The following is a 13,288-nucleotide window of genomic DNA, read 5'->3' on the forward strand; positions in this document are numbered from 1 at the left end:
ACTTTCTTTTCATCGTTAAATGTAATAGCATAGCATCGAGGTAAGCGTCTAAAATGAATGTTTTATTACAAGAGAAGAAGACATTCCGAATAGAGATAATAAAGTGGGTGATAATTGAAAAAATTGTAATATCGAACGTTTCTACCCAATTTGCTGATCATCAACCTTGTTTTTTTTTGCTTAGTGAGCACAGTTCAAAAGAAATCTGAAATAACAAAGTCGTTCAGAGCTACTATAATCGATGAATCGTTACTAAATGCTTCACACTTTTCATATTGACATGCATTGCTTAATGAAAGCAAACGAAAGCGCGCTTAGATAGAAAAGAAAGCGATTAAGTATCCGATTATAATAAAATGAAACTATTTTAACAAGGAAAATGCTTCAATAGGAAATTTAAAAATAAAAAAAGCAATGTCAAGACAAAAACCTACGAAAAGCTATATAGAATATTGTTAGGAAAATCCCAAATCCAGTTAATTTCAGCTAAGTAATTTTCCGTAATAATAAATTCCCTAAAGAAGGAAAAACCAAATGAGCATTCGCATGCGCGTCATGCAGCTGCAGGCCGATGAAAACGATTAAAGGAAAAGCAGGCTGGGATTAGAAATAAAATCATAAATTTAGGTATAGAATTTGTAGCAAGGGTTTGGGCCACGGTGGCCCAAGCCACTTTTAGCGTACTACGCCCCCTGGCGAGTTAGGCAATGCCCACAGAGTAGGCCCAGACCAGAGTCCAAAACGGTTTATTGTGTATGGAACAATAAACCCCACTCTGGTCAGTGGTGAGGCCTAGCTGCACTCAAATCGTTCCACTTTGGCTAGGAACTTGCCGACCACAACCACCACGAGTACTCCCCGAAGGGTCGCACCCAAGCAGTCAGGACTCACAAATTGATCAACGATCAATCGCTTCCGCCATAAGGCTTCCACGGCGCCGTTGATCAATTACCACCATTACCCGCAGGCATCCGTGACATATGTTCAAAAGTAAAAATAAGGCAAAAGGGGAAAAAGTTATAGTCACATGCTTGTAAAAATGTATATAAATAGAATATTTGTGGAAGGGAGAATTAGTCGGGCAAGAACATAGAAGTTGGCCAAAATAAATTGTGAATTATTCTACATTTAAGGAACATAATTGTAAATAAATGATGCTACTGTTAAGGAATATAATAAAAGAACTTTGAAGTAAATTTCTCTTGATCAAAATATCCAGTGATACGAACTGTATCCTAAGAAAAAGCGAATTTCCTAACAATATGTATAGAACAATAGAAAAATAACTCATCTAATAATGATTTAGTTAGCTTAAGCGACATAGTTCCGCGTCACTGCAATGGATTCAATCGCTTCAGTCGTCAATCAGCGCAATTCCTTTTTAATCACAATTATTCATATTATATGTCTATCAGGCTGTATAAATATTGAAATTTAAAACAAATATATATACTCATAAAATTATTTTCTCCTGATCGGTATTTTACACAAAAGTGAACCAAAGATTTATTTGATAAAATAGACGGCACAAAAATTATACTTGCAATGCTTTCAATATGAAATATTTTCATTAAATAAACTTAAGTTTCATATTTACCTTAAGCATGGCTCATAAGGTCAAGAACATACCTGCAAGAAATAGAAAAATAAGATAATAATAATAATAATAATAATAATAAGAACAATATTAACCAAAACATTGATAAGTAACAAAGTTAAGTGTAAAGTTTAAAAGCATTAATGTTTAGATTTCGCCCTGAAACGATACACATATAATGCACATACATGCATGTATGCATGAAAAATAATACATGAGATACCTTCAAGGTATGAAAAACATGTGAACAAGTGTTCATTTATGTGTATGGCGGCGACCATATGACTGCATGCTGTTTTATTGTTACAAAATTTATGATAATATACCCAAGAGGTAGTTGTATCGTATCGTTGCATAATATTAAATATGTTCTCAGTTTTGTGACTGAAACTAAAATTTAATTTCAATGAAACCTTACTACTCTCTCAAGCAAGTGTCAAGAGAAACTTATACTTAACCAGTTGCTAGCTGCTACTAGGCACACGTATATATATATATATATATATATGTATATACAAGGATGCATAGAAGCAATTTTGTAACTTTTGCGAAAAGTGAAAACAGTACTTCATTAGCATTTAACCTGTGTAACCCATACAATAAATAAACTACTGAGTAAATTTTTGTTTAAATATTTTTGACACACAATGTACATAACGTACATAGTTTAATGCATACATAACATATGCGTATGCATATGCATGCACGTTGTAAATGCTTTGAAGTATTTTCATGTTTAATATCGTATACTCGTAATACTAATTGTGATTGTTTTTGTTATTGTTAATGCTGATGTTGATGTTCTTGTTTTTCTTGTTTTTATTGTTCTTGTTCTTGTTGTTGTTGGCATTTTGCTATTGTTATTAAGTTGTTTTACAGATGAAACGCATATACACATACACATACACATACACATACACACACACACACACACACACACACACACACACACGTATATTTACTTATTTGCTTAGACTTCTTAATTGCTTGTGTTTCCATGTAAACGTCTGTTTACCTAGACGCTTGTATATATATATATATATATATATGAACAAATATCTATGTTTGTATGTATGTATGTATGTACATGTATTTATTTTGAAATCTGAAAATAATTTGTTGTAATTCATTCTAAATCTTATGTATATGCTTAGAATATTTATGGGAATTTCTTATACCTAGCTATAGCTAAGCCAAGTGATTTAAATATTTTCCAAAATATCTAAGATTTACTTTATATAAAATAGATTTTTTTTTTTTCTAAATTACATAACACACATATACATGTTACACTGTCAAAGGTATTGCAATATAATTTACGGTGAATCCCGTACAATTGCAATGCTTAGCAACGCTACTTAATGGCAAGTTTTTTCAATGTGTTAATCTGTTAATCTATTGCAAAGCTCTCCATGTGTTTGTACGTAGCTGTACGGATGCAGGCAAACTTTCATAAATTTACGTATACATTTTAATACAAATTTATTATATACTTAATTAAAGGATTTTATTCTTAAGTATCAACATTCTTTAGCACTTTCATGCAAAAGGTATCGAAGTAAGAAATTTTCTTTCCACTTCTTCTTTCTTTCTTTCTTTCTTTTCTGACTTCGACGCTAGTGCGTATGTTTTTGACTTTATTTGTTAAATTAATTAACAAATTTACCAAAAAACTGTAAAGCATAACGAACTTCAATGAACGCCAGGGAGAAAAAGTTGAAAATTTTATTTTTATATTGCGTCACAAGTGTTCAGACAGACTTTCATATTACCTTTCTGGTAAAGTGCTTCAGAAGAACGAGTTATGGCGCAATTCATTCAAAAAGCTTTTTAACATAAGTCATATGGATTTTGAAAAGAATAGATAAAAACCATAGACGAATTTCGATTTCTTAAAGCATTAAGCAAACACCCGTTGCGGTATAAGGGTATATTAGGTTTGCGCAGATATATACAAGACTTGATAGACTAACCTTTATATTATATCACTTTCTGAAATGATCTAAACTTGTCCGTCCGTCTTGTATTTTCGTGTTCAATATACTGGTTGCAACTTTGGAGATATTCTAATTAATTTTCGTAGGCTGACTTGTTTTGTTCAAGCACTAACACTATTGAAAATGGTTCGCATTTATCCGGACCAGTCCCTTATAACATTGTACAGAGGCATCTATACTTTGAAAATTAGTTATTTGAACGACTTTATTAAGCGAAGTGGTGTAAGATATTAAATGGCGGGCTGTGATTCACTACAATGATTTTATTTATTTTTGAACAACATTAGTGTCAGGAAAATCATGCACGTTTTGGTAGCCAGACTGAGGTTCCCAATAACTAAGCCAATATGGATCGTGTCAACTTTATTCGCTGATTTCAAGGCAACTTCCCTGAAATTGCGTGTTGTGAGTCAATTGTGGTGGCCAATGGCCATTTTAGTCAATTTAAACATTTTTTTTTTCATTAAAAAAACTGGTTATGTCTGAACGTAAAGCCCATTGGGCTTACTTCCAAGATATCGAAAAGTCTTTTGAAATATACTCGTATATCAGGCTGCCGGGCAGTTTCGTAAAGTTGTCTTTCACTATATAGGTCGCCCTATTATGAAAAGAGAAACATATGATCTACCCCTTAGGGGTTTTAAAAAATAATAGAGAATTTTCGAAAAGATAATTGATATGCTACGGGTCAGACAACTTCGGTTGTAATTTACTCAGGAAGTGCTAGCAACAGTTTAAAGTTTCTTTTCCTTATGTTCTTTAAAAACGTCGGCAAAAATTTTATTTACTTTTAGTTTTGCTTTAGCGATCCTTTAATAATGAAGAAAATATCAATTAATTATGAATTTATAATAAAATCTGCATGCTTTGCTTTCATAATTGCAGACTTAAATTGGAATACTATGAGCAAGCGTGTGCCGTAGATAGCGTAACAAAGAAATGCGCTGGACGGCCAAGTGGTTGCCGTACTGCTATGATTGGTATATTGGGCACCATGCTGCGCACTACGTGTGCCTGCCAGGGAACAGATCCTCAACATTTATATCAATGTGTTGGTTGGCGACGTTTATTATGGATGAATCCTTGTGTTGGTAAGTGATTGCAAAGCATAACAACTTACACACACACACACGCACACACACACACACACACATTGCATAAGCTTTAAAATAATGAATTAATGCATTGGCATAAAAAATTATATAAACAGTTGAAGCTCAAAAGGATTTTCATATGAAACGTTTGGCTGAACTGGGCTTTTTAACGACTTCATCAACTAGTACCACAACTACAACAACCACAACAACAACTACTACGATAAGAGCACCACCACCAGCACCGCCCCCACCACCGACAACGTCAACTACAACGACTACGCATCGTATGCCGCCGCCTGTGGTGCCGCCTAATAAAAGTCTCCGTAAACCGCCCGGTCATGTATTTATGGTAAGAGAGCTTTATAAAAACAAAAAAAAATAAAAAAACATTTTTAATAAAAAAATATCTTGATTAAATTTTTTTTTCTTTTAAACCATTTAATGATAAAAAAAAAAAAACTAATTTTCTGTATTTTGTTACAATTTAATCGTTTTTCTGCAATCAAATACATACACATTTACACAAAAATTGCATCAAAAATCGTAAAAAATTCTGTGATTGAAAAACTCAAACTCAAACACACACACAAACACGCACATATCCATGTACTCCAATTTATCTATCTTCGCATTTGTACGTTCGCCTATTTGGACAAAATAACAACGAAAAATACGACAACGATAACAGGCAAAAGAGAAATCGGAGCCAACATCAATGGAACACAATTATATCGAACAGCCACTATATAGCGGAAATGATGAAAACGGAAATAGCGGAAATGACGATTATCACAACAGCAATGCCAACAATGCTATTGCCAATAACAACAATAATAAAGGCAGCAACGGCAATAATAACAGCAACAATAATAATAACAACAAAAACAACAACAATAAAAATAATAATAATGGAATGGGAAGACATACAAAAACTGGTCGTAACGGCAAACATGCTTACAATACGGCAAATGGAGCAGCAGCAACAGCCACTATGGATGCTATCAACGGAAATGCGCCAGGAAATGGTATCAGTATAGCGGGCGGCAATGTTGCCGATGTGAATAGTGATGGCCGGGCAGTGGTTGTCGATTTCGATGATCAACTGATTTATGTCGAACCAATGGATACAACTGAATTTGCGGTAACCGATTCAACAACCATAGCAACCACAACAACAATGACCACAACAACACAAGCACCAAGTAAGTAAAACAAATGCAGGCCTCAAATAGATACGCATTTACATACATTCAAGCTATAATATTCCATATACATATAAAAAATACATATAAAAAATAAGTTAATAAAAAAAAAAAAAAAAAAAAATTTTTCATATATTTACGTTTCAAAAAGTTAAAAATAAAAAAAAAAATAAAAATTCATATTAAATTATATGCACATAAAGAGACTTAAGAGAGGTTTAACTTATGTACGGCTTTATCCGCACCACTCGGAGCTCATAATTAAAAGTTTGCTTTATTAGAAGAGAAGGTATGGTACTAAAGAAAATTTTTGCTTTCAATGAAGCAAAAAAAAAAATAATAAATAAGGTTTTTTTTTTTTTAACTCTTTATTATAATAATTAAAGTTTTAAAACTGACTATGAAATTTTCAGTTTATAAGGTTTAAGCAATTTTTTACCACTTCGTTTGATCGGCCGTAGCCCGTAAGCAAAGTGTAATGATCAGTATCATATACTTATGAAATAGAAGTGTGCACATGGCTAATATCTTCTAAAAGCAAAAACATTCCTTTCAAAACCACTCATCATTTGTTGTAAAATTTTTTGTAAAAGTAATGCGCGGTGAAAATCCTCTTTTCATTCTTTGGGAAAAAACTGAAGAGGGAAGTTCAACTAGCAGAGAGATGCAAACTTGAAGCTAAGCAAAAAATATTCATTGGTTCAAAACCAAGTTAGATATATTTCATCGCTTTATTGAAGAGCTTGGTATCGACATTGGTTTTGAGAAAGACGTCTATCTATCGATCTTTTACGGAAATACCCGAGTTTGGTAATTTAATATAATAAGAGAATCGCAACTAAATTTTTCAGTTATCTAATCAAAGTTAGACACTGTTGGTTAATGGCATAATGCATTATATTAATATAGGCAGAATGTCAGAGTCAAATGGCCGATGGACGTTATAACGGATAAACGCACGTGCAATTGTAAAGCTCGCTAGCTTGGCACTCAGGCTTGGCAGTCAGTTTTTATCCAACAAATACTCCATCGATGGTTACAATCAAGCAGTAAACACGCAGAAACCTTTGTGGAGAGAGACGGACGATCGACTTTCTTTTTGGACAGGATAATGTTCTATCCCGTGCTATTCTACACCCCTGGTCTCCAGACCTGGTCAATAATTTTGTGTGGGAGAACACATAAAGGTTTCATTTATAAAAATTGCGAAAATTCAAACTTTGAGATCTAGCTTTCGACGATAATTTAGGAAAATAAATTTAAAAAAAGTACCCTAGCAGTGAATACGGTATCTCATGTAAAAAAACTAAATACTTGATGATATGCGAGTAAAGGTCGTTTTTAAAGGAAGGGTTTTGAAAAAAAATCAAATTTAAATTTTTAATAGACTTGTATGCAAAAAAGTACAAGTATCACTGAAATCTACACCTTATATGGACTTGTAGGGGGCAACAAAAAAAAAGCGGCTTGACTTACTTCCCTAACCAAGCCTTTCTAGAAAAGCGCACAAGATTTTAGTAAGATCGGCGCATTTCTTGCTGAGAACTTGTGTCAATGGGTTTCAAAAAGAAAGTTTTGTAAAAAAAAACTTGATTTATATTGCAAAACTCCCAGCCGGTCGAGCGGAATGAGCGGAATTTCTAACAGATTTATGTCTTCGGGCTTTACTTCGGTTAGCTTGGAACTTCTTGGCATGTTACGCGGTTATATAAAAAAAAAAAAAAAAACATAAAAGACGGGTTTTGCTGAAAACTTCAAACACGCCCCGCCCACTCGCCAATCACCGCAAAAATACTAAAGAAACTCACTTAATTTTGCTTAACGCTTATACTCGACCCTTTTCGAACACGGCAACTGTGCTTCGAAAACTGTGCAAAAAGAATCGTGCAAAAAAGGACACAACACAAAATAAATAGTAAATAATGACATCGTGGGTTCAAGTTCAATTGGAACGCGAAAAAGTAAAGTAAAAAGTGATCACAAAATTTGAGCATTCGGCGTCGTAGACGAAGTCACTAACAAGGACAAAATTAAAATGAAGGGAAAATATTTTTTTGGTTTCACGATAAAACACAAAATTTCGTGTAAAAATAGTGTTTTTGTTCTAACTTTTGAACCGTGTTTTGCCAAAATCGGATAGAAGGAGGCCGTGTAATAAAAGAGTTGGATGTATTTGTTGGCGTAATTTGTCACCGAAACATTATTCATTATTCTAGAAAAGTGTAATAGTATAGTACGTTGGTCGGCAAGTTTAGAATAATAATTTTAATAGTGAACCTTGGAACTTTGAACTTTTTCGTAAATCTTCGGCCGACAAACTCTTCATAAGTCTCTTTTACACTTTCACTAAATTAAATATGGGCTAAATAAGACGTGCCTGTGCAGAGCCTTAGCGAAAAAAAATTGAAGTCGAAAATTGTTGTCCCGACGAGCTGTCACTTCCTTTGTCTATTTGATTTCTTGCGGAGAAACTTTCGCATAAACATCGATATCAAATTGAAGATTAGAAAACTGTTCTAATCTGTTCATAAGGTACCAAAGAGATTCAAATTTGTGTAGTAAATATGTAGTCGTAAGTCAATCAAATTGAATTTAAACTAAGTTTCTTCTCATTTCATCTCTATATACTGGACAAGCATTGAGTATCAGATTCTCCGACTTAGGGCATTTGTCTTAAAATCATATTGGAGTCAAATTTGTCTCTATCGTCCTTTTTATGCCCACTTCCAATTCAGCTGCAGATCAATTTCACGTAACCCCCTCCGCATTCTGCATTGATTTCGTCAATATTTAAAATGAAATAACATGCATGCATCTTTTTTAATATTTATATTTTTTTACGTCCGTTTTATATATAAAAAAAAAAAAAAAAAATTGAAAAAAAATCTTGCAAATATTTTTAAGGCAATTTTATCAGTACGGTCGAAATGAACCTTAAGTTTAAAATCCAATAAAAGAAAAATAAATTATATTTATTGACTTCTCTACGGTTTTGTTATCCTCGCAACAATAACAACCACATTTTCATATGCGAGCAAACGAGCAAACATTTTTCATTTTTATTTCACATTTATTCTCACATTATGTAGGCGATTAAGAAAAACGCACGACCGTAAACGTCTGGTTGGACTTGTCAACTGGTATTAAAAAAAAGAGAGAAAAAAAAAAAAGAAAAATGCTGGGCTGAATAAAATAAAATGATTGCATTCCATTTGTAGATTATACATCAACTCTATTGCAAGTGTAAACTACGATGGCTGGAGAGAAGAAACAGCCAGAAGTGATGCAACAATTATAGCATAACACATCCACGCAGTAGTAAAATATGTATATATGTATATATGTATATACAAAAAAAAAAAAAAATGAAGACCTAGATCGTCTACAACCAAAACGATATACAAAATATTTACTACGTATAAATGTGTAACTGTGTGTAAGCGGGTATAATATAACAACTACGTTGATGGCATGATGAATGTCTCGACATGAGTAGCGGACATCCGTATGCCGTTTAACATTGATGTTGTTTGGCTTGGGCGTCATGTTTCATCGTTTTTATGTTTTTGTTGTTCATTTTTGTTTATTTATTTACTTTTTTTTTTTTTTTCTTTTCTGTGCACACGTCACCTATAGCTTAAAAGACATATCAAATTTTGCGATCAAGTTTGCAACCAATCTATCATAGAATTCATTGTTGATTCTTAGGAGTTAATTTCATCATAAAATTTTTCCCCCATGCCAGGGGATTAATTAAAATTGCAAGAAACGCGTTTAATATTTCGAATAAAGTTTAAGAAGACATATGATCTCTTTCAGTAAGTGCTCTCAATAAGTGGGAGCGTAAAGATGTCATAATTGTTATCATATTGAAGTTCCGTTGCTCGCGTATTCGACCATTCGAGCAGAGACAGAATATTAGAATTTCATATATAAAGTCGAATTTTAAACTTGATTTGTGACTTTAAGTACGCGTGGGCAAGACAGGTCTTACGAAGCAGACATTCGCTTGTAATCGGATCCGAAAATCGAAAAATCTTTTAAAAATTTTCTTTCGGTAGCAAGTATCTACAATTCGCCGCCACAAGGCAAATAAATAAATTTTGTTACTCACATCTTTTTCACCAGACATTTATACTCGACTAACCATAAACATGAACATAAAGTATCCATATATTCGCATATATATTCTGGCAGACATACTTGGTTGGTATTTGTTGGATGAACAAGTAAAGTATTGCTTTAACAAACATGATGCACTTGCACACAATCACTTATGTTTCTCACTCTTTGGTGAATGAAACATTAATACAGAAGAGCAATTTATATGAAACCTGCAGACTAGCATCACTCGATGCAACCGAAACACGTAAATGCATGAAAATATTTCATATATGTGTTTACAACATTCCGCATATTTTATAGCCTTCTGAACTGTTTATCAACTTAAATTTTAGTTTTATTTTTTTTTATTTTTTTATTTTTTATTTTTTTTACCATCAATTTTATTAGACTTTATTCATTTTAACAGCTTTAACATGAAAATCCGATGGCAAAGACCAAATTGTCAGACAGTATAGCTAATGATCCTACCTACCGGCACTTGCATGTCTATTTGTAACGAACTATTTGTAGTTCGCTTCCGCGTAAACAATAACTAATGCTGACCAAGCAAATGAAGTCAATAAGTTTTTTTTATCAATTATTTATAATATTAATCTATAATTAATAATCTGTATAATGATGAAATTTTATTGAAAACGTTTTCAAAAAACAAAAAAAAACAATTTCTTTTCTTTTTATAGGAAATTGCGTGGTTCAAAGACCGCATCAATCGGATCAATTGATTAGGGAAGGAACCAGTAAAAGGGTAAGTTTGTGCATTACTATCCCTCTATTTCTCGCTCTGTTACGTACTTGCAATGCACTGAAGTGCCGTAGACGTTGATCATTCACTAAGCAATGTTGTATTGTTTGAAACTGTAGACCAACACAAATAGTGATTTTAACTGCGCCACAAACATATATAATAATAACGGAATAAACTCATTTGTGAAACACACATATTATTAGGTTAACATAATCTTTTATTGTTAAAGGATTACTGTTTCCTCAAAATAACTTTTCAACGACAAAAGTCGAAATACAAAGGGCCTTAAAATATACTTAACTTAAATAGAGGTTTAGTTGGAATCATCGCGTATGCTTTTAAATCGCGTTAACTGTGCTAATAATTTTATATTATTTAAAAAATAGGCACAAAAACTCTACACTCGTTTTGAATGTCGTGCAACAGTTACTAGGACGGACACATCCGCCGAAATTTACCGTAGACCTCTTCATTTAGACAATTTATGTATTAGTGCTTGCATTGCATCCAAAATATCTTTGGGTAAATTATCATTTCTTTGAGGATATTTCAGCGTTTTTTCGATGGATATCCCATTGGAACCTGTTCTATGAAATTGCACCAAAAATTTATAAGCGACATTTTTCCCTACTATGTCAGTACGTAGTTGCGCAGACAGACAGATCGACAGACGAACAGACGGACAGACGCACATGTTGAGATGCATTTCAACTTTGAAACTGGTTAAGAATTCATATACTTTCATGGCTTGTCTCTGCGCCTTACAAAAGTATTGAAAAAAAATTAAACTATAGATAACATTGTATAGGCGTGGTAAATTTTTTCTATTATATTGTACAAGTACTACTGCTGCTAACTCGGCGACGAGTTTCTGAGGGATGGTGGAGGGGTTGGCTGGAAGAAGAGCTCTTACTCAATAGCTAGTTACTACCGAGGAAATATATTGAATGGTATTTAAGTACGATGAAGGTAGTAATCTAGCGAGTGCATGGTAGAGTGTTCAGTGCAATACCCGAGACCTATATATCTTGAAGAAAAGTAGTTCACTGGTGCTGGCAACCAGGAAAGTATGGAGAATTCGAAGCAAGTACGGTTGTTTTAACAACCGCCCAAAGTATGCCAAAGGCTTTGCAAAACAAACTGGGAGCCACGGGGGTCAGGAAGCTCGCCTCACAAAGCCACGTATGCCTGCGGGTATATGATGGACTTTGTCCTTAAGTCGTAATAAATAAATAAATTAATTATACTATTAATGCAAAAAGGAATTGACGGACGGCCTCCCCTTTGGCCGATTGATAGAAGATGTCTGGTAAATTAATTAATACATGCAAAAATGGAAAAGGGATATGACGAATAAGTTTTCCCCTTTTACTTATTTTTACTTTTGAACACATGTCACGGATGCCTGCGGGTAATGGTGGTAATTGATCAACAGCACAGTGGAAGCCTTATGGCGGAAGCAGTCAGTTGATCTGTTTCTGGACTCTGGTGCTGTTTAGGCCCCTACTCTGTGGGGATTGTCTAACTCGCCAGGGGGCGTAGTACGCTTAAAAAGTGGTTTGGGCCACCGTGGGGTTAAGCCTTACAGGCAGGAACCCACGTTAAACCCTTGCCACAAATTCTGTACAAGTACTACATTATCGCCAATAGAATATGCGTTCAAATTTTTCTACATTTATCTGCTATAGTTTTTTATTCCTTTCTAAAAAACAGAGATGTTCTCAGTTTAAATGATGCTGTGAGCTTGTCTTTCGACAAATTTGATCCATTTTCGATACCAATCTGCATGCAAAAAACTTCCAATATTTCTGCCAAATTTAAAGTCGATAGCTTCATTTTTGTGGCCAGAAGAATGTTACAACGGACAATACACAGACGGGCGGCCATGTCTTAATCAATGCAGAATTTCACGTTGATCAGGAATATATATATATACTTTATAGGGTCTTTAAAGCTTTCATTTGGGCGTTACATACATTATGAAAGCTAAGTATACCCCCATCCTTCAGTGGTAGGCATAAAAAAGAACACAAAGGCTAATGTGACTAAAGTGGGGAAAGTTGGATGGGATTGAAATTGAAATTTGAGAATACTTTTAGCAACAAGCTGCTTATTCGACCCGGACTGACTAATATTTTTCCAAAGTGCCTAGCTATTAATCAAAAAAATTAGTCAATCGCAGAAAGTAATTTATAGAGTAGAATCCGTCACGACGTCCTATCCTTTCATTACAATGCCGTTGATATGGGAATCAAATGAAAGGAGTTGGAGAGTAGTAAGCGATAAGGAGGGTTACTTATAATTTATTTATAGGAGACGTTTAATACATAAAGTATTAGGGCGTTTCAAAAGATCGATTTCTTGGACATTAAATGCACCAAGCGTTTATGGGGTGGATATGCAAGATCCGACTTGTTTTATTTTATTACTATAATTGTAATCTGAGATACGCATTATATCCTAGATAGTGATAGGGATATTATTTGTGATCCTCAAGTTATATCTTATCTGTTCATCTATTCGAC

The 13,288-nt window shown here is 33.7% G+C and overlaps 1 protein-coding gene and 1 long non-coding RNA gene across 4 annotated transcripts in view; one reads left to right on the forward strand and one right to left on the reverse strand.

The window, feature by feature from the left end:
• Window positions 1–13,288, forward strand: part of LOC119638212 — a 324,089-nt gene that overhangs the window by 304,605 nt on the left and 6,196 nt on the right. For all 3 annotated transcript variants that reach the window (XM_038034881.1, XM_038034880.1, XM_038034882.1), the window contains 4 exons: window positions 4,480–4,685; window positions 4,805–5,040; window positions 5,380–5,893; window positions 10,699–10,763. In XM_038034881.1, coding sequence (XP_037890809.1) covers window positions 4,480–4,685; window positions 4,805–5,040; window positions 5,380–5,893; window positions 10,699–10,763 — 1,021 coding nt within the window. The remainder of the gene's footprint in view (window positions 1–4,479; window positions 4,686–4,804; window positions 5,041–5,379; window positions 5,894–10,698; window positions 10,764–13,288) is intronic.
• The window catches only part of LOC119638219, a 230,363-nt gene that overhangs the window by 118,189 nt on the left and 98,886 nt on the right, over window positions 1–13,288 (reverse strand). The gene's annotated exons all lie outside the window — the stretch shown is intronic.

Source organism: Glossina fuscipes, unplaced genomic scaffold (genome assembly GCF_014805625.2).
Source record: "Glossina fuscipes isolate IAEA_lab_2018 unplaced genomic scaffold, Yale_Gfus_2 85, whole genome shotgun sequence".
Classification (NCBI taxonomy): domain Eukaryota; kingdom Metazoa; phylum Arthropoda; class Insecta; order Diptera; family Glossinidae; genus Glossina; species Glossina fuscipes.